The sequence below is a fragment of the Neopelma chrysocephalum genome, unplaced genomic scaffold (genome assembly GCF_003984885.1).
Source record: "Neopelma chrysocephalum unplaced genomic scaffold, ASM398488v2 Primary Assembly neopelma1_336b, whole genome shotgun sequence".
NCBI classification, from domain to species: Eukaryota; Metazoa; Chordata; class Aves; order Passeriformes; family Pipridae; genus Neopelma; species Neopelma chrysocephalum.
This window is the reverse complement of record NW_020898000.1, coordinates 253,299-280,641: the sequence shown is the minus strand read 5'-3', so window position 1 is coordinate 280,641 and position 27,343 is coordinate 253,299. Positions and strand designations below refer to the sequence as shown.

The following is a 27,343-nucleotide window of genomic DNA, read 5'->3' as shown; positions in this document are numbered from 1 at the left end:
TTTGGTGAAAACCATCCAGATGAGACTGACACCCTCCCAAACCCATCAACATGTGCCTCCAGTGTGTGTTGTTCAGTAGGAAACCTGTTCAGTGGCTCCCAAGCCAAAGAATAAGGACACTTGTCCCTACTCCACTGAAGACAAAAATGTTTTGGTGCCATAGGGCTGTTTGTTGAAAAACAGCAGAAAGCATGAGTTTATTCTTTCAGAGCACCACTTTCTCTATGTTCTTTGGTGTTCAGTCAATGATGCAGCCCATACCTAAAGGAGGGAAAGTTAAAATACTGAATCTCAGGTTTGTAGCTTGACTCACACATCTAAGATGTCAAGGATGCTTAGAGAGGGAATTCTGCTTCAATATGAGCATCCTGCCAGTTTTCCATGTCTCCAGCGAAAGGTCAGGAGGGTTTAAACCCACATCCCTTTTGCTGCTAATCTGGTTACTTGCCACATTGTTTATCCTGAAGATCAAGAGCCCTTTGGATAGATTTGAAACGATTTTCATGCACAGCACAGTGTATAATGCTGTAATAATAAAATTGTTAAAAATTACATGGCGGTGCTCAACAAGACAGATTGGAATCATGGGAGATCTGATACCAAGGACAGCTATTTATCTGCTTTTTCTGTTGAAACTGGTAAGAGTCTGGGGAGAGGAAAGAAAGTCTTCCCAAGGTTGAGTTACATCAGCCAGTGCAATTCATCTCCCAGAGGAAATGATGATGCCAGGCCTATCTTTAGGAATATTTAAAATTAGATGAGATAAAGTGCTGGGAGATGTCCTTCAGAAAAGGTTTGCTGATGACCTACATGGAACAACCCCTGAGACCTTCAACTGCCACATTTGGGCAGTGTTGGGGCCCTGCTGATCTGCTGAGTGGCCAACCAGGGCCTGACTTGGAGTACAGGTCTCTCTCCTTTCCAAACTTCTTTGGTGCTACCCCAGACTCAGAGTGGGCGTTCTCAGCTTTGGACTCAAAAGCATCCTCCATCCAGACCTGAAACAGGACTGGGGCTGTTTCCTGAGAAATGCAAGAGCTGAGAGAGGAATTTGGATGAAGTTCTGCTGAATGATGAGAGGGTGACTTGCAAAACAACCTCTGACCACACTCCACAGGTAAATCCTACTGTAGCCATCAAGCAGGATGAGTGCCCAGGGACCACCAAATCCTTATGGAGTAGCTGCTCAGAGAGACCACCTCTTTCCTCAGGCCACTTACTCGAGGTTTCCTCCTTGTTGGTGTGAATCCTGCAGTCAACCCTCTCCCTGGGGGTGCCAGGGTGTCCTATAGGCAGCACCCTACGAACTCTGGTGGAAACTGGGCAATACCTATTCTCAGGCCTTTTACACAATGGTGAATTCCTCCTCTCCATCTCATTCCTCATCCCCAGCCCTCTTTTCTAAGAAAAATATGAGCTTGCATGGAAACACTTCTTTGTAAAGAACATCTGTGTCCTCCTGTGTGGTGAATCACTGACCTGCAGAAGGAGCAGGCCAAGGGAAGGCCACAAGAGGGATGGAGCTGAAATCAGAATGGGGAAGGTGGATGACCAGGGTGAAGCAGAACAAAAGCCCACCCCTGTTAGAATTGTTTTATCCTTTTTCCTTGAGCTATAAATCCAGAAGCAAATGAGCCAGAGCCTCCTGAGGTCGACTCAATGAATGCACCACACTGAAGAGAGATGGATTCGATCAAATTCAGGGATTGTGTGGGTCACAAACATGTAAATGCTCAGTGTCAGTAAAATCTGCTTGGTGGGTAATTACTTTGTTTTCTCGGTTTCTCAACTTCACCCATTAAGAATAAATGGGCTGGAGCTGACTTTGGACTTGATGCTGGAATCTGTTTTCGATCAGCTCCGTGCTCCACTTCTTTCGGCTTCGTGCGCCTGTCTCAGGAGGCTTTCCCTTTTTTTTAGGTCTGTTTTGAAGGATAGCAGGTTGCTATTTTGGGAGACAAGATAAAAGCTGTTTGCTGAGATGGGGAGAGGGAACCTAACCATCTCCTTAAAACCAATCCCAGTTTCAGTTACATTTCCACAGCCCCAGGCGATGTTATCCTGGGACTGCAACCTCCCTGGGTACTTTGGCCTAACTTGGTCTGGGAGCTGGTTTCCTCACTGGTTTGCATTAAGCTGGAAAGTACCAATCGGACCCCTGGAATTGGCTGCAAATCACTTGTGAAATCCTTCTTAATGACAAACTCCACCAGGCCGTGGAACTGGGCTTCAGTCACTTCCTTCCAGCCTCCACCGCACTGTTCCCCTGACATGACCCCAGCTTCTCCCCTGGTTGGGAGGCTTCTCCACAGCTGTGACATAATGTTTTTGATGGCAGGGTTTGGAGGAATTCTGCTTGTGGCAAAGCAGGAATCTGCTTTGAATTAGCACTGCACATATTTATCAAGTCTGCATAGCATGGCTGCCTGTTGACAAAAATCCCCTCTCCTGTCCCCGCAGGTTCCCAGCTCAGCTCAGTGACCTGCCAAGGGTCGGGGGAAGAGCAGTTGCTGGTGTCTGGGAGCAGCCCAGAGAAGGGGCAGCAGGTGGGTGATAACCCAGGTGTGATGCCCAGAGCCAGGCTGGCTTTTGACTGCCAGATCCTGACTTTTGGGTCGACTGAGGGTGGTCAGCACTTCCAGGACTCCAGTCCTAGTGCTGGCTGTGTCCCCCCTGCTGCTGCAGCCCCTTAGCTGGAGTGATCCCCTCTCCAACATGTTGGTTAGATCACAGCAGATCAGTTCATCATCTGGAAAAACTATGGCACAGGGAAGCGGATTGCACAGTGACCCGGAAACAGCAGCTTTGCTTTGTGGGATCCTGCTTTTAAAGGTGCTTTACCACAGTTGCTTCCAAGAAAAGCAAACATTGCCAAGTACCCGGGAGCAGCCTCAGTTCCCATTAAAGCCACCTACGCTGCTCAGCTAAAGCTGGGCAGGAAATTCTTCTCTCTTCATATCTAAATATTTAAGATCTATTTATTTATTTTAATTCCTCTTGTGCATAGGGATAAAACACAAATCCTTCAAAGGTTTTGCTTATTATGAAAAGCAGCAACAGAAAAAGACTAATCTAAAAATAGCCAGTTATTTAGGGCAGGCCCCCAGTAGTGGGAGACAGATCCAGAGGCTTGATTCCACCAAGGAACGTGGAGTCTCCAGCATCCTACACATGTATCCCAATGACAAGGTCATGGCATCATTGGGTTGTGACCGGAAAGACTGTCCTGGCTGGAGAACCTTTCCTGGAAAACTGCATCTCACTCAGCCACTTTCTACACTGAATTTTGCCACAGTGTAATTTTCTAATGAAAAACTGGTTTTTTATAAAACCCCAAACTGTTTCTTTTTTTTTTTATCAATTTCAGAGGAGAAACAACCACACCGTGGTTTTCTTTTCCTACAAATCTCACCTCTTCGGCCCAAAAGTTTCTTGCAGTTCCTATGGAAAGACAAAATGTGCAGCTGCCCTTTGAACAATAAAATTAATTGGTGTGCTGGATAGTTAACAAAATCAACAAATATGGGCTCTAAAAGTAGTTAAATGAGGAAAGCAGCTCCTGGTTTTGGAGCTCTCTCCTGACTATCTCTTGCAGAGCATCTGAAGCCCTGGGAAGGAATACAGAACTGTATGAAAATGACTAAGAAAAAAGAGAATCATGAAAGTTAAGTGAGCACTGAATGAAAGCAAAATGAAAACTTGATGTCACCAAGAAAGAAAAATGTCACCATTTAGATTCAGGAGGAGAAAAGCACCAAGGTGGGGATGAAAGAATAATGCAAATCTAGGCAATTAATAAGGTTCCTTCCATCCCGAATCCACACATACAGCCTTGATTTGTGCACTAAGATTTCAGAGAACTAATCCCAGTAATGAAATCCAGATCTGAGATACTGCAAAATAAACAAACAGCTTACCAAGGTAGAGCCAGCGTTTGCTGGGGTCCTTACTTCTTTCAGAGTTCTGTTCCCTCTTGTGTTGATTAGTCAGTAAAACTCTTGGGACTGCATATGAATTATGGTCTGGCAGATGTGGACTGTGGCACTGAGGGATTTCTCCACATGCTGAAGGAAACCAGCAGGTTCCCAGTGCCCCTTGAGAACGTGGGGTATTTGTGCATGATGTGTATCAGGGCGGGAGGGGGAAGCAACACCCACTGCAGAGAAACAGAATCATTGGAAAAGCAAGTGAAAGTGGGCTTTATTTTTTCCTGGATGTGCCATAAGGTTACACAGATGCCTGGATCTGCACGGCCAAGCCAAGATGAGACCAGTCAGTGCTGCAGCCAACAACATGCAATACTTTAAGGCAAAGAAACATGCTTGGTTTCCAGCTGGAAAGGGAGCCCGAGCTTTTTGTTGCACTCCTAAGCTATTGAAATGTTTGTATCAATTTAAAACAGACTCTTGGGGAGAGTACAAAAACAGAGATGAATTTCCAGGCTGAGACCTCAGATGCCAAATTGTAAACCCTTGGCTGAAAGGTCTTAGGGTAGAAACAACTGCACAGCATTAACTGCATAGCAGTGGTTCCTGCAGGAGCCATAAGAATAAAGAGAGCATTTAGGAAAATTGTGAGGCATTTCATTTGGGCTTTAGTGCAAGGTCAGAGGATAAAAGAAGCTTTGGGAGAAAAAAAACGCTGTTTAGGAGTAAAAAGAGCTGGAAGTGAAGCCCCAGTCCCGCACACCTTATTCACAGGAGCTGTTGTGTTGATGGGAACATCTGTCCAGTGGGAACAGTCCTCTGAGCCCAGGCTGGCTCCACCTTGCAGGCCCATGTAAAGAGATCATGTCACTGGGCAACGGCACTGAAATTAAGGGACACTTTCCCCTGTGAGGAAACAGAAACTCTCCTGTGCTCACACCACCACTGGGAGGAAGGACAGCAGATCAGTTTTGGTGTTCTTAATTTATCTGAGCTATTTTAAAACTACGGGTCCCTAACCCAAGTATTAGATCTGTTTAGCTTTTAAAAAAGATGTTCCTAAAAGGGTTCTTCTTGCTTATTTTTCAATTTTGTTTGGCTTTTGGCCATGGAAATGTAGTTCATTGAAGAGGTTTGATGTGATTGTACCACGATATCAAAGAAGCCTGAATTAGTGGCGTGTTATGGGGCTCAGAAAACATGACCCAATTCCTACAATAACAGCACTCTCCCGATGTGTGAGGGCTGTTACTGCCCCACAGCCACGTGGCAAAGGTGCAATCCCAGGGCCTGATTCTGATGGTTTTTCCAGCTGGATTTTCCCCTGATGCCCCCAAACACACCCAGCAGTGATGGGCACTGGGCAGCCTGGCACAACTCTGAGGTACCAGGGCTAAGCATGACCTGTTTACCATTTGAAAATGAGTAATTCTGTGTATATGATTCATTGAGCCTTGTTGTTCCTTGGAGCAGCCAAACAGGAATTTTAGACGTGTTATTTTATTGCCACAGTCAACAGGGGAACTTTCTCTTTTCCACGGTTTTCAGAAAAATGGGGGAGGTTGGTGAGGAGACGCTGAGAAAGAAGGAAAATTTGTTGTTTTTCCTTTGAAGTCTCCAGTTCTGAACTTGATTAGAGTCTTCCATGTGTCCTGTAGGGACTTCGACCCTCTTGACACGATCTCTTGGCCAGTGAGGTGCAGTGGGGACTGGGAGCAGCCATGACTTCAATCTCCTTTCCTGGGTGTCTTATTCACCAGTGGAACAAGATCCTTCACAGCAGATCCAAACTGGTCTTGTACTGGAAGCAGCAGTTTAGCCTCTCTGACATTCCCACTTTGCATGAAGTTTACAAGTGGGATTTTACAATTTTATCATGTGCCTCCCTGTGCTGACATGAGACCCCATTGTAGTTTAAAGGCAAAATAAGTCTGCAGGTGTGTTGTTACATGGTAGGAGGATTACAGAGCTGTAATCCAGATCTCCATCAATAAATCAGAAGGCAATAAAAGGGCTTCTGTAGGAACCTGCTATTTGCAAACTTCTGCAATATGTGAATTAATCTGTTCCACTGATAATTCCTTAAATGAACGTTTATTAGTGAAGACCTGAATCCTGAGGATTTGGAGAATAGTAGCATGCAAATCTTCTTTGCCCTTCCCATTAAGCCGTGCTATGACTGTGAGGTTTAGGAGCTGCAGGCCTTGCTGACCCTCCAGGACAGCCACAGGAAGAGGGAGGAAAGGAAATCGCTTTGTATTCACATCCAAATATAAAACCAGTTTGATGTTCTTGTCTCCCTCATCAAGCAAGTCACGTTCCTTCCCCCTCCTGCCTTCACCCAGCACTGCAAAATCAGTTCACTTTGGTGACTCCTTAGTGCAAAGCCCAACAGAAGAATTAATACAGGTACAAATTTGAATATTTTTTGATTTAAAATGCAAACAGGATAAAATCTGCAGCTTCAGCTCTTCTGTTTTCTTAAAAATTGCTCTCCCCAATCCTGGGCAGGTTTCAGCAAAAGACAGACAGGTGCTTTCAGTTACAAAAGACCTAGGCTGCCTAATTTTTGTTCCAAAGCAGGGTGAGGCTCTTCCTGAAGCTCACAGCGAGGGTGTCCTGCCCTAGCCACCCTCTCTGGTCCCATTCCAGGCCAGGATGGGCAGCCAGGGTCCCACAGTGTGCAGTGAGATGCTGTCTGGCTTTGAGAGAAGGCAGCAAAGATCCAGAGTCATCCCAAGACAAACCTGTGTCCCCACAAGTTCCGTCTGTCTCCCTCAGATCTGGGAGGAACATGTAAGGTGCTGACAAGCCCTGAGATTTTGGGCTACTCTAAGGAGTTATACATATATTGCTGTGCCATGCGCTGCTCTTCCCAAAGCAGAGCCCAGCTGGCAGCACCTCCAGCCCCTGGGAAGGGCAGAGCTTTGGGCAGTGCTCTGGGAGGGGTGGATTTGCACCCTCAGCCCGTTCAGGGGTTCTTTGTGCACCCAGCCTGTCCTTCTGCTCAGAACTTTCATCTCTCCTGGTTTTAAAGAAACCAGGGTTGGCCCCACCCTGCTGTACAACTGCAGTGCTATTTACCACTCTGAGAGGAAATCCCATGTCACAACCCCCAGGAGCACAAGGAATAATGTCCGGAATTCCTTTATCTGTGACTAGGCCTGGCTCAGGCTCTTTCCCGTCTCCTAAGTGTACACAAAGATATTCTTTTCTTTTGTCAAGGCAATGGGCCCAGATTTTAGTGATGGTTTATTAAAAAAGAAAAGACTTTGGCAAGACTCAAGAATAAACGTTCTCTGACTTTAGACCCTTTTGTTCTTCAAGGTGAAAAGTGACTACAAAGAAGAAAGAAAACTGAATCACTGGTCCTTGCCCTCCACAGTAAATTTGACCTCCACTGTTTTTAAAGTGCCTAAAATTAGTGTCCTGGGCTAATCAGGGAAGTAGAGTGATAAGCCTCTCTCCATGGCTGCTCTGTGTGATGATTTGCTTTAAAGTGATCAAAATGACTCTTTGGGCATTGCAGTTTTTTGAACCCTCAGCTCCAAGGCTTCTGTCCATGTCTTCATTGCCCATCTAAAGGTTGTACTTATCCATTTGCAGAGCAATGCAGTAAAAGGCACTGCTGGACACCAGGAATCCTGAGGGCAGTGCTCCCCTCAGATGAGAGGATGGGAAGGAGTGAGATGTGCATGTACTGAAGTGCCCCCCTGCACATGGATCCAGAGCTCTGGCAATTCCCTGCTCCCACCAGACCTTGTGTCCTGCTCACACTATGAAGCAGAAGATCAGGGGCGCACGTGGCTCCCTGAGACATCCTCCCAGGGTGACAGGATGAGCTGGGAGCCCTCAGAGATCCCCCCTGCCATCCTGAGCAGCTCTAGGTGCCTCTGCTCTGGGGGTGCTGCCCTTTGCCTCCTCCCAGGCCCACAGAACAATGCAGGGTGCAACCTGGACCACCAGTTCCAGGAGAGAGGGGAGGGAAATCTATGGCAGGAAACTGCTGGAGGCAAGGAAGTTGCAACAGAAATTCTGGCACCAGCATTCTGGGGGAGGCGGGGGGAGCAGGCAGGAGAAGGACTCTTTCCAGGAAAAGAACATTTGTATCAGATACTTCCAAAAATAAAGTATCATCGTGTCAGAGAAATGTTCTAAATATTGGCAGCGCTGCCCTGGTTTGGCCCGCCACTCTTTTCAGCACTCTTGCAAATCCTTTTCAAAAAAGTGTTTATGATCCATCAATCTTGAGTCCCCTCATGCAAAAAGAAGGGCACATGCCAATGGGGGACCCTAGAGCAGCCCTCAGTGATTCATGGCACCCTCTTCTCACTGGCTGGTGATATTAGGAAGCTGACAGCCTTGTTGCAGTACAAATAACTCCCCAGCTGGAGTTTACTGGCTCTTTTATTTATATTCCTACAGCACACAGGCAATGCCAGATGTGCTGTCCCCAATTCATGTATATTGTGTTTGATGTCTCTCATCAGAACCAACCTTGGGCAAAATCCAGCAACTAAACTGTTTTTTTGCAGAGATAAATATTTAGGCAAGTCTGTGATTGGCAAGAACCTGTCCCTCCCTTTGCATCCCTTTAAAGCTGAAATAACGGTGGCAGCTCAGAGCATGAGCACGTCACAGACATTGTCTGCACAGGAGGAACGCGCTGCACTCTCACTGCCAGGTAAACAGATCTCCAAAGGAGGGAGAGTTTGGCAAGACAGGACTTTCCAGGGGCTGCAGCAGGAGAATTTACACAACACTGTGTCCATGTGCTGGATCACAGCATTGAATCAGCACCTGCTCTTATCTCTGCACTGTCAGGCTCCCTCCTGTCTCCAGGGCATGACAGACAGTTGGTGGCAGACCTGTCATGGGCTCTGACTACAGGGGGAATAAATTACACTGCTGGCCCTGCCTTTTGTCAAGTGTGGATGTGTGGAATATGCTGGCTTTGGAGGCCTGGGAGTTGCAAGTCTTGATTTTCCTTTGCCCTCTGTTCTGGTCCACCAACTGCAGGTCACAGGAAGGTTTCCGTGCTCGGACAGCATCTGGAGAGGCTGGATATGTGGGCTTTTCCTGGCTGGATATGTGGGCTTCTCCTCGCTTGCTGATAAGCTCACTTATTTCTCTGCTTACTGAGTGACCTACACTACATGAATAAAGGTGTCCTGACAATGGCCTCTCTGTCCTACTCTGGGATCTTTCACAATTCCCACAGCTCTGGCTTGCCTGTCCTGCCCACATCGGAGGGACTGCCTTGACAAGAAGCCTTTCCAGAGCAGGAAGGATGGTCTGGCTGTGCAAGGCTCAAGTGAAGGGACTGAAGGAGAAATTCGGGGTAGCTGTTGTCTTGCTCAAATGAGTGATTTCACTGTGGCACAGCCCACGTGCCAGTTAACCCAGAACTACCCTGCTCACAACGAAAGCACATGATGCTCTGAACTCCCAAGGGAAAGCCTGACTGGGAGAACTCAATTCATGCAAATCAAGTGAATTAGTCCCTTCCATTTCCTTGCATTATCACTTTGCAGTCGGTGACAGTGATTTAAGGCCACCTTCCTCAGGATTTGGGTTTTTATTTCACAGCTTCGTTTACTTGCTCTCAGTTTTGCAGTCTGTCTGCTGCAAGGAGGGGATGAACCCTTGTATTGCAAAACATCTCGGCCAATATTCACAAATCACAGATCACAAATCTACCATGGATCAAATCTATCATGGGTCACAAATCCTATCCCATGTCAAAAGGACTCATGGTGTCACCAGCATCGTCCCAGAAGGGGAAACTCCTTCCTATACCGACAGGATTTCTTTATTAGTTGCTGCAAAACTCTGTTTCAAAGAGATGAGACTGTTGAGCTACAGAAGGAGAAGGCAGTTCTTGGTGTCACCAGCCCAGGGGCTCTGACCACACGTGTGTCTGTTCTGACAAATGCTGATTTGGGGTGCAGGGGTTATGGGGAGTTCACAGCCTGACAGTGCTGAGATCACTCCTAAAAGCAGGCAAACCCCGCAAGCTCAGCACAACGCACCCAAATTGGGGAGGGGAGGGGTCAGGAATACCTTCCTATTTGTATCCTGCCTGATACCTCCTTTTGAACGAGGTCAGAAAAGATTGTTATTCCCATCAGAGTGTCGCTGTGTTGAAATGTGGAATTTTTTCAGGAATTTTTCATTAATGTTGGCTCTGGCAGATAAAATACTGGCCATGCCAAAGACAACATGCTTGGGAATATGTTGCTCTGGAGCACGAAGATACCGTCCCTCAGCACTGCAGTTCGTGCAGTAAATGGATTGCCCCAGCTGACAAATAGAAAAATAGTATGAAAACTGATAATGCCCAGGAATTTTGTTTTACCTATGTATTTCCATCCTAATTAAAATGCCAGCATAGCATATTCCAGTGAACACTCATTTTTGTTGTTCAGTTTTAAGTGAGAGAAGCTGCTTGGTAAGAGATTAGGCAATTGTAATTCTAGCTTAGCCTGGATGGAAAGATCCACTTTCTAGCACTTCAATAATTCCAATAATTTGGTCTTTTTTTAATGGCTTAACTACATGTGAAAAGAGAAATAATAATCAGTCATGTATAACTGAAGCAGAGGCTGAAGAGAGTTCAGGAGCCTTTCTGGGTTGGCTTCACAAAAGTACTTTGCTACAGGGTAGGTAAGGAATTCATAATGAATGTCATGGATAAACCCAGCCAACCCTAATCCTGACCCTACACAGTGCCCAGGCACAACACTGACTCCATCTGGGCTCCTCTTGTCCTGTTGGCTGCTGTCCTACCGAGATGTCTTTGTACCCTCTGGACACAGAAATGTGTGCTTAAAGTAAGTACTTAAAGATCTGCTGCTTGGGAAAAACAAAACACTTTCCAAGGAGGAACAATGTCTCTTTTTGTCCTTCTTCCCACCCTTCCTCAAGACAAAGTACTAACAAATACTAACATAAGCATTAGAGCTTTGGTAGCGAGGTTTGAGAAGATCTGTGAAATGGGTTGCTTTGTTTGTGTGTATCATTCAAGTGTGTTTTGTTTTCTGCGTGGCTATGCCCACCCTCTGAGGGTCTTTTGGGGTGCAGATCCTATACAGTGTGCCCAAAAATGAGAATATTTTGGGGGATAGTGACACCTAAACCTGAGCTGTAGGTTTGGGCAGGTGCAGCTGTCATAGCAAAACATCCTGGCTGAGAAAGGAGAAAGCCAAAATGGCAATAATAATAATAATAATAATAATAATCAGTCTGCATTTCTAAGAGGAATTGTGACTTGGTTGAAAAAGGATTTAACCTTGCAAATGTTTGTGGGGTTGGTAAGTAATTAATTGCTGTTCTATACTGCTGGAAACTCAAGACAGATAAGTATCTTCCTTAAGGTCACACAGGCACCTGCAACATGAATTAGAGCTCGAGGAAATTGGCTCCAAGGTCTGTGCTGAGCTCCAGGATCATCCAGGGAAGGGCTCTCCTGGGTGTCTGCAGGAGCTGGAAGGAGCTGGCCCCAGTGAGTATCTGGTGTGGAGGGCAGTGTGCTCTCCTCTGAGGGTGGCCAGTGGGGCAAGCCCCTGGGGCAAGGAGGAAATGGGGATGTCTTTGAGCCCTTGCTGCAGGATGTTCAACTGCAGCTCTCTGCTCCTCTAAAGGGCAAGTTCCAGAACGAGTGTGCTCTGGGAGAGGGGGGTTTCTCCTTTGGCTTCCCAACTTTGATAAATCCAGTATTCCCTTGCACAGCCTGATACCTATGATCACCTTATTTCTACTGGGATGAGAGCAGCAAGTAAGCCAATGGGCTGTAGGTGTGTGAGGGCTGCCTTGCTCTAAGGAGAGGGAAACTCCTTCTGAACATCAGCACAAACCCTCAGTCAGTCACACTCCAGGCTCATTAACCAGCTCTCCAAGAAGTACCTCCAACATAGATGTGCACAGGGGAGATGAGAACAAACTCTCAATCTGGAATTCTTTAGCTGTAAAAGACACTCAGCAGGGGAATCCATTAAATCAGGGCTGCAAATTAGCTTTGCAAATGTCTCTGTGCCAGAAGACACAGACAGAATGGGAACCAAGAGGCTTCTTGGAATGTAGATGCAATTGGAGTGACACTGCACCAGTGTGTGTGTGTGTGTGTGTGTGCCACAGGCACTTCACCGTGCAGACCGAGGGGCTGAGGGAGGTGCCACGTTAGAAGAAATTCAAGGGAAAATGTAGCCCTGTATATCAATGCCAGTGACTTCTGACAGCTCAGGCCAAGCCTATCACAGCAACCCAGTCCTAATCCTTATAACCTTAAATGCCTCTCTATCCTTGCAGCTTCAAATGGCTTTTCCTCTGGTGATGGGAGTGAAAGATGAAGCAAATCTACTGCGGTTCCTGAGCTGCTTTTCCTCTGCAGAACATCGATGGCCCCTCCCTCAAGGGAGGAGGGGAGATTCCGATCCCCCTGATGTACAGAGAGCAGAGGCACCACAGCAGAGAACAGACCCGTGCTGTGGAGAGGAGTGCAGGGCCACAGTGCACAAAGCATGGCAGGCACCCACAGACTGCAGTTCCTGCAGGGACTGAGCAGCCCCCACACTCACCAGTGCAGGGAACACAGCGGGAATTCCCTCAGCCATTCCCCCCACAGACATTCGGGGTGTTCCCCCATCATACCCTGCTGCAGCCCCTGTTCTGGAGTCCATGCTGCCAAAGCCAGCACAGCTGTGCCCAAGTGAGCTCCCCTGAGGTGTTTGTTAAAGGGCGGGGGGCCAAAGTGGAGTGACTCAAACATCATGGCTCATGGCCAGCCCACCTGAGAGCCCCCACCCAGCTGAGCCAGACCTCCACCTCCTGGGCTGGTCCCCTCTGCTCCTGGAGCTCCCACTCACTCCAGGAACATCCCTCAATGCACCATCACATCTGCCCAAAGCACTTCCACGTCAGGCCTCTGCCTCTAACAAGGCAGCAATTCAAGGCAGAGGAAGACATCAAACCAAATTATGTCTGAATTCATGTTCCTAAGAATGTGAAGGAAATGCAGCCAAAATGAACTATACAAGCCCAGAAAGTTAATGTATGCTCGTTTGTATATCAGCCCATTGTCCAGGGAACTCTCGGTTTCCTCTTGGGATCTATAATGAATAGACCTATAAGAGAATGTTGTGGTGGCAGCAATTTCTCTCTTCCTACCATTTAACTTAGAACAATATAGAATCAAAACAGAAAGGCAGCCTTTCAAAGGCTGGCAGTACAATACACACTATAGGACATCACTTCAACCATTAAATTGAGGAGCATGAAGGAGACCTTTGCCCTATGTATGCTGAGAATTCCTCTCAATTCCTTTATCTTATACCCTGCAAGGAGAGCAGCATCCAAGATACTCTGCTTACATCCCACCACACCCAAGTGTCACTACTCTGCTTTCACTACCAGCAGATGTGAAGACCAGAACTGAGATAAGCAGAAAGAATTGAAAACAGGAAAGATGACTAAAGGAATTGGGCTGCTCTGGGCTCTCCTGTCTTTTTTTAATTCTGGTCAGCTTAGCTCTAAATTAAAGAAGACTTATGGTGACACCAGACAAGACCAGATATATTGGTCAGTCTGGGAACTGAAGAATCAGGAGCCCAAAAAAATGGCTCTGCAAAGCTTTAGTTGCCTGATTCATCAAGGTGAGGTGTTTACCCCGAACCACAATGGTGATGGTGTTAATGATGTCAATGTTAACTGTCTTTGCTACTCCAAGGATGCAAAAGGAATGCTTTGAAAGAGTTTAAGCACTCTCTCAGAAATGTCCAGAAGCTGCAATAGCAACCCCAGAGTCACTGAACAAAGCCTTTGACATCTCGCTCATACACATCTTTAAAGATTAAAGATTACACTTGACCCTTGGTTCAGGAAAAGGGTTAGTTCACCACCAAGGTGATCTCCACCTCAGCAATCAGAAAGTGTTGTCACACTAGTTGTGACACGAAGAAGCAGCAGCAGCCACCCGAGGAGGAGGAACAGTGGCAGCACAGTTGGAATGCACATCCCTCCATATACTCTCTGCACAAGGAGAAAATCTTTGGCGGCTTTTTCTGTGCATCAAACCAGCCCCTGAAGGCACTGCAGCACTGCCCAGGTGATGTGAGCTGCCCTGGGCATGTGCAGCCCCTGGAGCAGCTAGCTGTGTTCAAAAGGGCTCTGATTTATGCTGGCCAGGGATTCATGCCCTCAGCTTTGTGTCATATTTCTGGCCAAGCAGATTCTACCCAGTCATTTACCTTACAATGATTATTCCTGTTTTCCCAAGCCTGTTTCTGAAAGACACCTCTTATCTTTTTAATGTAAACTATCTCGAAAGCAGGATTTTTATATAAAAATGACATAAATCAGGAAGATGTTGGGACCAAAATTTTTAGGTCAAATGGGCAGACTAAGGCATGTCCCAGGCACAGGGAGGCAGAAAGGCAGGATGTCAAAGTTGCAATGCCAGACCACAAATCCAGGTGGTATTTCAAAGTCTACATTAATGTTTTAAAGTATAGTGATACTGTGATATTGGAAGAACAAATGGCCATGAACTGTGTCTATGCCAACTCTCCTCCATGGAAATCAAAACTAGCTCAGCTTTAGCTTTTCCAGTAATCTCACTTTGAGCACAGAATTTTCAGCTTTACTGCCCTGATTTTCTCATAAGTGCAGCTACAGGTTTGGCAAATGAAAACTGAGATTTATACCCAGACAAAACTGTCTCCTTTCCTTTTCTTTTGTCCTTCTGCCAGAAACCCTCCAGAAAGCTGAAGATGCTGTTGTGAAGAATGTTAAAACAAATTGTGCACATATTCTTGGGATGGGAAAAGGAAAACCTTTCTCTTGGGAGCATTAGTCTGCACTTGCAGGGTTGTGGGATGTCGAGGTGCCTGTTTGTGGATGCCTGCCCTGGATGATATTGTGTAGCAGCTCTGACATGCCAGACAGGAAATAAGGTTAGTAGTTTCTTTTTAATGACAATACAGCAACGAAAGTTATGCACGAAATTCAATAAAGAGCAATTTCACTCACCAGAAGAAGGCACATGACTTCATGATTTATTAAATTAAATTAATAATTGCATTTCACCATGTAGGTTTGAACATTACTTTTTAAATACAGAGTAGACAACAATAAAGAAGGCAAAGTATGTGGCTAATTTATACCACAGATTTGAATAAATAGACTAGTTCAGAATAATCTCATGTCTCCAAAGTAGTAATAATAATAATAATAATAATAATAATAATAATAATAATAATAATAATAATAATAAATCAGCCTTGTATATATAATGAAAAAACTTCCTGATGGGACTGTAGTGTACAACTGGAGCCAGATGGGGGGAACCCTTGACATGCCCTGCTCAGCAGCCTCCTGTTCTCCTGAGTTCACCTTCCCAGACAGTTCCTCCACCCCAGGAGTCATGCCATACTGGGACTTCTGTTCCAACCTGCACTCCTCTGTCATTAGAGCAGGGTAATATTGCCCAAACTGACCCGGGGAGCGAAGCTCGTGTTTATTTGGCTTGTTGGGAAAGCCATGAGAAAACAGTCCAAGTGGGAGCACAGCCTAGAAACCCTACAGCAATTCCAAACCTATAAATACATCACACTGTTTATCTCCTTGCTGATGTATCAGTGGATTAAGTAATAAAACTGTTAACAGAATCATTAGTGGCTTCATGGTAACCACTGGCTTTCCTTTCCCAGAGACCCATGCTATCATCAGACTTGGAAAAGTCATCACTGAGTGGGATGATGAGCTGTGAGAAACACACTTTCAAAGTGAGATGGGCCAAGTGCATGGAGCTCCCAGCCAGGGGAGGCTCTGCCCCAGGCAGTCCCTCCCCACGGCACAGTCTGCTCCCTTCCTGCTGACCCAGGAGTTGGGGGATTAATCACTCTCTGATAATTCCTATTAGGCCAAACCCTGTTCCCTTGCCTTAGCTGTTGCTGCACCCTTACAACAGAAGATTTGCCAAGACTAAAGGAAAGTTGTTTTAAGCATTAGAGCCTCCAGGAGCCTGAGCAGAGCGGGGTCTGTGCAGCCAACACAAATGTGCAGGGAGCGCGTCCGCCAGGCGCTCGGGAGCGGCAGCAGGGCTTGGTTGGTGTGATGCCTCACACAGCTGGGGGTTGCTGCAGGGCCACAATTTCCAGGTTCCTTTGCTTCCTCACAGTGAAACAAATGAGGATTTTCCAGCAAGATTGGTAAAATCGCTGCCTCTGAAGCAGGCAGTGAGGGAGCAGCTCTCAGTCAGTTCTTTTCTTCCTCAGATTCTACCACAGAGTGTGTAAACAACCACAATAAAATAAATGTTCTCGGTCAGACAATGGACAATTCAAAGACAGGCCATTGTCTTCAGCCAAGCAGAACTTTAAACCCATGGAACTGAGAGGGAAAGCTTGCCCTGAGTGCACGGACACGAAATGAAAATAATCCAGACATCATCCATTTGTAGAGAAAAAATGTGGCAGGCCAAAAGGTTACCTGATTCTCTCTGCTTCACACCATGTAATAGCTTAAATTGTGTTCAAAAGGTTCTCAGGCTGACATCATTGTTTACATTCACTTGAATCATCCTTTAATTGTAACAGTACAAAATCCTTTTAACCAGCCAAGCTCACTGTGCAGCTCGATCCTGCTGTGTCATACAGCAAGAGCTCCTACAACTTCCTTGCCTCATATACATCCAGAAAGAGATCTGGGAAAAGCATTTCTCCCCACACCTGTGAGCTGCATTATAATTTCTACTGATGTTCCTCATGGGTTTAGAAGCAAAGCAGTCCCCGTGCTTCCAAGCAGTGGAAGCTCATGAAGTCCTTTCCCTCATCCTTGCAAATCAGTGACTGCATTAACTGAGACAGCACTGGGTGGAGTGGGAGCTCTTCCCTAAGCAGAGGGGGATGTACCCAGTGCCGGACAACACAGCACCTGGAGGATTTATTTTTCTGCGAGGAAAGACAGAGACCTTGAGGTTTCCAACTGATAATCTACAGGGCTTTACTTCCCTCCTTTCAAACATGGTCCCACGCGCCTTCCTGTGCCGAAGGGTTCCGGGCAATCTCTTCCAACAGGCATTTCCTGGATGGAAGCCTATTGTGATTGGGATTGCCCACACCAAGGGCTTCCAAATGCTACTGTGTGGGCATGTGGGATGGCTCCTGTGGGAGCCACTTCGGGCAGCTGGAAGAATAAGTGAGGAAGCAGAGGGGAAAATCATGTTTTATAGCTCCTGGAGGACATGCTGGAGTAGGTGTCTGCACATTAAAGGTTTGAAACAGCAACCCCTGCACAACCCAACCCAAAATTTTGCTCAGGATCAGCTTTCAGGTATGATCCTTATTGCTGCAAAGGGCCAAAGTGAGCCCTCCTCAGTAGGTGGGAGGGAATTGAGGATGAGAACTGGGATTATGGGAGGCCCCACACTCAACATCACCACTGCAGGCTCTGGGGACTGGGGGGAAATTGCTTTAACTCCTAAATGATTGTTTTCAGCACTGATTTCAGTTAATGAGCTATGAGTTCACAGCAAACAGGATGAATGCCTCCCAGATTAGCTGCTTCTGTGTGTTAATGTGGAGTGTCCCTGTGAGCAGCCCCATTTTACTCACAGCTATAGAGGAATAGGCAAATACCCCCATGGTGGTTGGTGCTTTTCCTGCAAACTGACCTTACTGTATCTGTAAGGAATAATCCAAGGTGAGCAATTTCTGAGCTGTGGGCTCTAAGGAAGCAAACATTTTGGCAGAGGTGGTTTAGATTCATGGGGATTTTGTAAAAATTGGAACAGGTAATGACTAGGTCAGGCTTCCTTGACCCTCAAATCAAGAACAATCCCAGCAGGGCTGAAAACTCCCCTCTCCACTTCCTTGGCAATCATGTTCCCACAGTTCAGAAAAACACAGGAAGATCTAAGGAAACCTATGTGGAAATGCAGAAGACAAAGGCAAGAGATCTGAAAATAGAAGGCTGGTCCATATATTTCCTTTACATTCCGGGCCTGAGTTTAGTTTTTGGCTGAATTTTGAATCTGGGGGGCCATATGCTTTTGCCATTCCATGCAAGGCACAAAGGAAAACTGGCTTGTTCAGGTTTCCATCAATCGAAGGGTTAGATGAGCTTCTTTCCTTGTTGCTCAGTAATTTCAAGGACTCCTCAATGCTAAAAGCTCTACTGCTTAGAGCCACAACAAAAGCCCTGCACACTGGTTACACATACACCATGCACAAGCTGTGACTCCTTCTACATTTCTAGATACTGGAAGACTTGAAAAAATTAGTTCTTGTAAAAATTCAGTGCAGCAGGAACAGTTTGTGCAGCTGCTTGAAGAAAATGAGAGATTCAGCTGCAGGTCCCAGGCAGTCCCACTTTGACTTGACAAAAACTTCTACACCAGGACAATTGTAAAGGCAAACTTTGATTTGGGACAGAGAAGAGAGACTGTGCAGATCCCTGTTGTGGAAGGGCTGAGAAATTCCTCTTGGCTTCTTCTAATGTAAAAATTCAAGGAATCCTGAGCCCTGAGGGGAGTTTAGGAGACATCTAGGAAAGGGGGGGGAGAGCAGAAGAGGGATGTAGGATGTAGTGGGGACAAAAAGCATGTGCTGTAAAGACAGACTAATCCAAGGACTTGGAGATGAGGGTATTGGAGTGACTCACAAAGATGCCCACAGACTTACTCACTCTCCATCATAAAACAGTTCACAGACATACTCCCCATCCATCAGAATGCATAGTTGTGTTACACTGTGAGTAGCAGGCTAATACAAAAGTTAACAATTGCACAGCTCAGCTCTCTGAGTACATAAATTCATTGCTTACATTTCCAGAGCCTTTGGAAGCCTGTCCAGCACTCAGCAATGAGGGATTTGCACAGAGTGGGCAGCCATCAGTTTTGCTCATCACGGCCTCATGAGATCAGGCTCCCTCCCTCCTCTGCACCTTCCTCCTCCCCACTGAGGCAGCAGCTCATGGACAAGGCTCTGAGGGCACACCGTGATGCCCGTGGTTTGCTCTAACCTTGCCTGGCTCCTGGTGATTGCAGCTCTCTGCTGCTCAGTCCTGCTCCCTGGGGCAAGCCTCGAGCAGGCACTTCTGTTAAATGCCATTTCCAGATAACAACCTCGGCTGGTTCGCTTTGGCAGCTCCTCCTGTTTTCCCTGTGGCCTTAAAAAGGAAAATTAAAGAAGTGCCTGACGTGGTGAGGAGATCAGTACTCTATTACACACGTTCTATGCCAGCTGATCTGGGTGGCCAATTTTTCTTGGGGGCTGTGACTGAGGACAGTTAGATGCTCTTCCCAAAGAGCACTGCAGGAGCAGGAATATCCTGATTGGCACTCAGAACCTTCATGTCCTGTCAGTCATCTGAGCTGCTTTCTGAAGGAAAACACTAGGGACACATTTATTTCATTCCCAGCTCTTGTTTAGATACTCCAAATATCTTTTAATTACTTCCACTGGTAATTCCCATTCCAGTGACATCAGGCTGGTGTAGGGAGAAAAGGAAAGGTGGGGCAGGACTGATCAGAGGAAATATCAAGCTGAGCATGTGAGGTTTGGTAAGGCTGTGCTTCGGTGTCCTTCTCATACTCTCTTTGAAAGTCAAGCGCTGCCTCCTGGAAATTTCCTGTGTAGTTTTAAAAAATGCAGGTTGCTGTTGCTGCCCCCAAAACTGTTTTGCAATGTAAACTGAAAGCAGTTTCTTTGTTCACCCTGTCCTTTGCTGATGATCAAGTGACCCTTGCTGCATATACTTTGCAAATATCTCTGGAAGCAAAAGATGTGTCTCGTCTCTGAAAATGGGGCAGGTTTTCACCCTCCTTCAAACTGCGCTGGCAATTTGGAAGCCAAACTTACCAAAAGCACAGATCACCTACCACTGACTGTACCTAAGAAATCTCCTGTTGTGGTTGGAAACCTTTTGCCCTGGTGCATAAATCTACCAGCAACATAAATATTCTCTATTCGGCCCAACAATATATCACTTCAAACTGCAGTAGAGTGAGCTATTGCTTGGCACAAGCAATATTTAATCATAAAATGAACAATTTAGGGAATGTGTGAAAGGACAGAGATAACCTGAGTGGCCCCTGTTGCTCTTACTCAGATCTATATGTAGGAGCAGACCAATGGGGGGAAATGTGCACAGATAAATCCTTTTTACAATTTTCAAAGGAAATATTAAAAGTTCTTATAACAGAAACCTTCAACAAACCCCAGTATTCTTTTGGGTACGGTGCTGTTTTTTAGAAGTTCAGGGAGTATTCAGAAATACTTCACATTTTTTTCCTTGCCTTAAATGGATGAATTAGGGTAAAGAGATTTCCAGTTGGTTTTGAATGTGGCAGCTTCAGCAGGAGGCTCATATATCACCATCTTAAAAAAAGGCTTCTCTGCTTTTTATAACATTTTCCCACAGTAAAGCAAATGTCTAGGAATAACACCAATTAAGAGACACAGTTTTGGTTTACCCAAGCCCATCAACAGCCTGTGCTGTCAGATACCCCCACTCTCAACTGGGCAGCACCAGCTGCCTTAAGGAAACCCAAAAGCAACCCCTCAGTGCCTCTGACACTGTGCACCACTGAGCCCACACTCATCCCAGCTGGACACAGTGACCATCCCAGTTGGAAAACCAGGAGGAGTCCGAGCTCCGAAGCCTCTGACTCGGCTATTGATACGTGGTATAACTGAATAAATTGAAATACATGTTAACATGTATATTCTACTTGTAGAAGACATTGCACAATTAAACAAACAAAAAAATTCAGTTTCAAACATGCTTTAATTTCAAAGGGATTGGGCAGGACCTCATTTTTATTCTTCAATCTTTAATACTTCCCGGTATTAAACCACTGAATTTATTCCAATACCTGAAGAGTTACTTGGACTGCTCACATATTGAAAACCTTTTTGATGATAATGTCAGGGGGTAAAAGATGCTAAATTTTTCATGCACAATTTAAGGTGTCGCTCATGTAACAATTTCTCTGCAGATTATTTTTCAAAGGGCTGATTATTAACCATCCCACTCCTTACCTAAAACATGGGCCAGCTGTTGGCACCTGCACAATAATTACTACATCAAAGGTTCTGAGCAGAAAGACCCTAACTAGTACTCCAAGGAGTTGAACATGAGCTGTGTAATAAGAAAAAGGAAAGTGGAAATTTAATGATACTCATAGAACTGTCTTAGAAATCTAAAGATGTATTTAAAGCTGTATTTTATAATAAGGTGGGCAGTTATTGGGATGGTGTTTGTATGGTCTCTTCCCCCTGCTGAAAGCACCAAATAAGCCAGGAGTTCTCTAAAGAAGACCATCCTTTGAGCTGGATAAATTTAATGGCCAGAGTTTCATTGCTGGAGATGAACTTTGAGGACAAGGTGTCTGAGGAGTTGATACCTCGGTCCTGAGCAGCTCTCGCAGTTGTACCACTCTCCTTCTCTCTGCATTGCAGATGGAATTGTTTGGACTGGAATCAGAGTCAGCCTCTTCAGCACAACTCTGCCTAACTTTGGCCACAAAGATCCCAGAGGGGGTTTGACCCCCAGCCTGCAGGACAGATCCAGGACTTGGCAGGTCAAGCAGAGTTTCCTTGAGTTTGTTGCTGGAGGTGAACTCTGAGGGAAAAGTGGCTGAGGAGTTAATACCTCAAGAGCATCAGTGCTATCCAGAATCCTCAGACTTCCTGGCCCTGTCTCATGTTGGCTTCCAGCCTAATTAGGGCACCCAGAGACTGTGCTAATGTGTTATCTCTCCCTAATGATGGACAGGGCTCTGACATCCATTACGCTGCTTCCAAGTCCATCATCACTCTGCCTACGGGGACAGTTAGGGATGTGCCTTCCTTCCTTTGTCACAGGATGCAGGCATTGCCTTCTCTTGGCCTCCTCTGTGCCTGGCACTGATGGGAAAACGAATCTCAACCAAATTCCAAGGTTATTAGGGTCAGAATTACTAGGACAGGAATCTGGTGAGTAAGGACCTGAGCAGCCCTGAAATGTGGGCAGCATCTCTGCCTGTTCCCCACCTCCTCAGTAAAAACCTCACTGTGCTCCACCTCACCCTGCAGCCTCAGGAACACTCGTGGCAAGCCACGTTTCCTCCCATCTCCCAAAAACTTGTTATTATCCCTCTGTAATCCACAGAATTCCATGGTGATTTATGCCTTTATGCAATCCACGCTGGATATCTGGTGATAAGCCTTCTATGGGCACCTTCTCCAGCCTATCCAGACGTTGGAATTCCTGTAGCATGCAGCTGGCTGCTCCTGCACGTGTCAGCCAGATGGAGCACAGTGTGGGAACCCTCCCAGGCTGAGGGAGCTCCGACACCACTCCAGGTGCAGCTCAAGCTGTGGGTGCTGGTGTCTGACATGGTACAGGACTGGCTTCCCTGGGGTGTAATGTGGGCACCTTCCCTGGGGTTCCATGGGCACTGTGGGTCACAGGGATCCCTGCGGTGGAGGGGCTCCTTTGCACCTGCTAGGTTTGCTGCTTCAGCTTTTCCTGGAAAAGCTGGGCAAGCCCTTTGGAGCACAGGCTTAGCTATTTATTCTGCAGGTAACTGTGGGGAAGGTACTGCAGGGGAGATGTGAAGTTCGCTGGGACTGGTGCCCACCAATCAGTTCTTTTCTGCAGAGAGAATACATTAAATCCCCAAATGAATCCAAGAAAATCAAGGACAGTGATGCTTCCTGGTGTTTCCAGAAGCTATCCTCTTAACTATGAAAAGATTATAATATGCTAAAGCAGCAACAACCATGTGCTGTGAAATACATTCCCTATTCAAAATAATAAAAAAGCCTTTCTGTCAGAAGGAATTCCCCAGTAAACAACAGACCATCTCCCTTACACAATTTGCAGCGTCATGAATGAATGGCTCAGTAATCCAGCAAAATCCTCATGCTTAATGAGATAATGAAAAGTCATACGGCAGATGGAAAAGCTCCTCTAAATCTCATTAACCTGCCTCTTGGCTTTTCTGATATCAGCGAAAATCGGGAATGAATCCGGGGGGACAGTGCGTTTGCTGCAAGGAAAATGAGTTTTGGAGAACGGGGAATCTAAGCTGGCACCTGTGCTGAGAAGGGGAAGGCAGCAGAGAAACACCATGTGAATGAAAACTGAAATATCAAAGGATAAGAATGGGAATATCAAAAAGAATCGGGGTTTGCCCACAGTGTCTGTGCCCACAGCTCTGACGTGAGCTCCAGGACAGCGGGATAGCCCGGGCACTCCCAGACACACCACAGCTCCTCCTTTTCAAGCCTTTTCTACCTCAGCTCTGCCTCAAACGATCAAATACAACCAGAAACCCTCCCACACGGAGGGGAAAAAGCCACAAATTGGCAAATCCCCGCAACTTGCTATTTTTAACCAAGCGTCCAAACCTCGAGAGGAAAAAAGCATCAGCCATACACGCGACACCTTCAAGGAGTTGTCATTTTTTTTTTTAACCTTTACTTTCAAAGATCAGTTTTCATGTGAAATATGTGAAACTTGAGGCGTCAGGGACGGGTTTGGGGGCAGAAAGGCGGCACCTGCCCAGTGGGTACCGCGGGTGCGAGGTGGGTGACACCTCCCCGGGCCGCTCGGGCCGGCGGGGCTCCGCAGGAGCGAAAAAAGCGTCAAAAAAGCACAAAAAGCATCACGGAGCGCTCTCCTCAGGCACCCCGAGGGAGCGCACCGGCGGTACCCGGACGGGTCCGCACCCCGCGCCCCCCGCGCTGCCCGCGCCCCCGTCCCGCAGGTGAGAGGAGGGGCAGTGCCCGCTCTTACCGTGCAGCAGGAGCAGCCCCTGAAGGGCACAGACGGCCAGGACGGCGCTCGGCCTGGGCAGCATCGCCGGGGCCAGTGCCAGTGACTTCTGTATCCCGTGCGAGGCGAGGTCCGCGGTCCGAGACAAGTTTTCTTTTCCAGCAATAAGTTTGTGAAAGCCCGCGGGCTGCAGCGGGAAGGGAGGGGAAGGACAAGGCGTGCAGAAGTTCCCACTTGTTGATTCCAGTTAAATTGTTCTTTCCATTCACTGCTTCATCCTGGGGCTGCAGAGTGTGTTTTCCTTCCTTTCTTCTCGAGGTGCGAGTTCTTAGTTTTTTCTTCCCACCTTCTCCACAATAACCTTATTCCTCCTTTTCTCCTGTTTCTCTAATCCCTGGGGTGCCTGAGGGGAGCGTTGCTCTGCTTCAGAAGCCTCCCCGGCCCTCCTGGCTGGTGCTGAGTAACTCAAGGGGTTAAAAAGCGAAGGAAAAGCACTAGAAAAAAGTTTGGCAAAAAGTTTCCTCCACTCAGCGAGTCGCTGCTCCCGGCAGTCCTTTGCTTGGAGTTTGGGATAAGGTGGTTGCACCGCAAAGCCTCTTCTTGGATGTATTTATGCAGAGAGGTGCAGGTGCTGCGGAGGTCGGCAGGAGGGACGGGTCTCTCGGCTCCAGAAGGGCAGGAGCAGCGGGAGCTGCCGTGGCCCCACCGGGCTCTACCTGCCGGGGGGCACCGCGCGGGGCCCGGGCGGGCGGCGGGGCTGGGGCATGGCCGGAGCCCCCGGGCGTGCTGCTCTCTCCCTCTCCCCACACCCCTCTGGGTTCGCTTGGCTTTCGCCGGGAAGTTTGATGCGAGCCCGAGATTCTTTATAGGGACAGGAAAAAAAAAAAAAAGGAGGAAGGAGAGACGTCACCAGTCGAGGCAAGGGGACTTCACTCTCTCTCCCTCCCTGTCATTTCACAGAGCTCCTGGATTTCCTGTTGCTGCTGCCTGAGATGGGGCAAAGAACTGAATCCCTGCTGCTTCCCAGCATCGCCCGTCCCTGCAAAGCCGGAGCTGCAGGAGCATCAATGGCAACATCTTCCCCCAGTCCTGCCCCCGCTTCCCCCAGGGGCAGAAAGGTGGCATCTCCCTCCCGGCCCTGGGGTTCTCAGGGCTCCAGGACACTGGGAAAGGGAGCACAGAGGGACACCAGCTGAGGAATGGGCTCTCTTGCAAGAGCACTCTGTGCCCTCCTCCCCCTGGTTGTTAGTCTGGGGTTCTCTTTGTGCCACTCACTGTATCCTGCTGGAATGTCACCTCCATCCTCCCTTTCCTGCTGCCACGCTGTGCATCCCTTTCCTCTAGGGTGCATAGAAAGTTTCTTGTTTAAATAGGATAATTTGGGCAACCCCAACGGTGTTATTATTTATACAGCACATCTGCCTCCCCGGTGGCTCCTGGGTTTCTCACAGCAGCTCTGTCACCTGAGCATTATCTCCAGGCACTTGGCACGTGCCTTCGCTCTTGCCATGCCAGGCAGGATTTCAGCAGGGATGGAAACATTTCTTCAGATCACAGAATATTTTGAGTTGGAAGGGACCCACCAGGGTCTTGAAGTCCAGCTCTTCAGCAAATGGCCCTTTCAGGGATTGAACCCTGATTGAACCTGACTGAACCCACAACCTTGGCATTTTTAACACTGGGCTCTAACCAGCTGAGCTAATCTCAGGGTTAATTATGAGCCCTCCTGCGATGGTGGGGACAGTGTGATTTTGGCAGGGGACACACAGACGCTTCCCCTTTCCCCTACACACCTGGAGAGCAGACTTTCCTGGTTCAGGGCTGGTTCAAGCCACAGCTCCTTCCTGGGCCAGCACAGGCTCAGCTGTGAGGGTCACAAACTGTGCTTAGCTAGTGCCAGGCATCCCAGGAGATGTCCCAGAGCATGTAGGGGGCACTTCTGGAAATGCAGCCAGACTCAGGTGATGGGGAGGGAGTTATTCTGTCCCCCAGGGAGCTCTTCAGCTGGTGATGTCTCTCCTTCCTTTTCCCATTTTTTTTCCTGTGCCTATGAGGAATCTCAGGCTCACATCAAACTTCGCAGCACATATTCTATTCCCATACCAGTTACATGGTTTTTAATGTATTTTTTTGTTAGTCTTGTTCAGTTTGTTTTCAAAAGAAGAGAGAGAGAGCAGGTGCATTAGACCTTATGCTGCATGTAGATTGAGGGTTTAGTGATACTGGACTGTGCTCAGGGTATGAGGGAGTTTTTCAGGCCTTTATTTAGTTCACTTCTAAATTCTTGTCGTGGTTTAAGCCCAGCTGAAGATGCTGGAAACAGGTGTGTGTGCTGCACTGAAATGCACTGAGCAAAGGGAGAGGTACAGGTGCAGTTCTGAGAGTTACAAATCCAAAGGAAACTTCAGAAAATCGGAATTGACATCTGTGGTAGAAATGTCCCAAATTCAAGCAACCAACTGAATACGGCATAGCCTCAGATGTTTCCAGGTTTTTGAACAAGAAGTATCATTTCTCTTGCACAGTGTTAAATCAAGAACACTTTTCTCAACGTCTCCTGATGTCACTGGTTAATGCTGATTTTCACAGAAATGCTCAGATAATTCTTAAGATGGCAAATGCATTTTCTATGCCTAAAATGAAACCTTAGAACACACAACTCCTCCCAGATCTATGTTACAGTAACAGAATTCTAAATAGTTATGGATAATGGTAAAGACCAATTTTGTAGAAACTTAACTGGAGAATAAGAGCTCCAATATAATTATAGGACTGTAGTTTATTTGTGATTTATGGGGAGGTGTTTAAGAATTCATTGGAGGTTACTTACCACATGATAATAAATTGTGTTGTATTTGCGTAATGCCCCAGATAATCTTTTATCTGTTGATAAACGTAATTGATCTTTTAATTGAGATTAAATGCATCTAGTGTGTGGTTTCACAAGGAATTTGGTGTGAGAACCTGGTCAAGTTGTCCTGGGAGCTATTTTTAATTCTTTATTTTCTCCCTCAAAATATGCAAAATAAAACCCCGCAGTTGTAAGAAGGGCACGTTTTGTTCCTGAGCATCTTCATGTGCCTGAAACAACCTGTTAGAGCTTTTCCAAAGCACAGCAGACTTCCCTGACACAACAGCATGTTCTGTTCATGCAGATGGGAAAAGCCATTTGCTAACTGGACTAGAACCTCTTCATAATAAAACAACTTGTTTTTCCATGACAGTTATTCCATCCAAGGAACTCAAAGCTCTTTACTAATATTAAGAAATATCTCAGCCTCACTACATTCATGGGAATTGAAGTAGGGCTAGAAAAGGTCATTTAACTTCCAACAAAGTGCTTTTAGCTTTCCAAAGGCAGTTGCATCAGTATGACCATAACTAAATAAAAATAATCCTAACATAAGGGAGTGAATATTGCTGTGTCTGGTGGAAATACCAGACAACTGGGATGGAAAGCAGTAACCTGCAGGAATTTGGGCAGAATACCAGGGCTATGTCCTCCCCGAGGCACTGGGTGTTTTGTAGGACCAAGGCAGTGCAGCCTGTGAAACCTGCATCAACTAGAGCCTGACCCAGGGATTGCCTGGCCATCCCTCAGAGCATCTCCCACCCTCGTGGCATTGATCTGTTGCTGCTCATCCTAAGTAGTCTCA

At 46.8% G+C, this 27,343-nt stretch overlaps 1 protein-coding gene across 3 annotated transcripts in view; it reads right to left on the bottom strand.

The window, feature by feature from the left end:
- The window catches only part of LOC113978511 (vascular endothelial growth factor receptor kdr-like), a 131,225-nt gene extending 106,785 nt beyond the window's left edge, over positions 1-24,440 (bottom strand). For 2 of the 3 annotated variants that reach the window (XM_027705501.1, XM_027705503.1), the window contains exon 1: positions 23,709-24,440. In XM_027705501.1, the coding sequence (XP_027561302.1) occupies positions 23,709-23,772 (64 nt within the window). In that variant the 5' untranslated portion in view covers positions 23,773-24,440. The remainder of the gene's footprint in view (positions 1-23,708) is intronic. The other variant, XM_027705502.1, reaches the window with a different exon arrangement.
- Between the last annotated feature and the right edge of the window lie 2,903 nt (positions 24,441-27,343).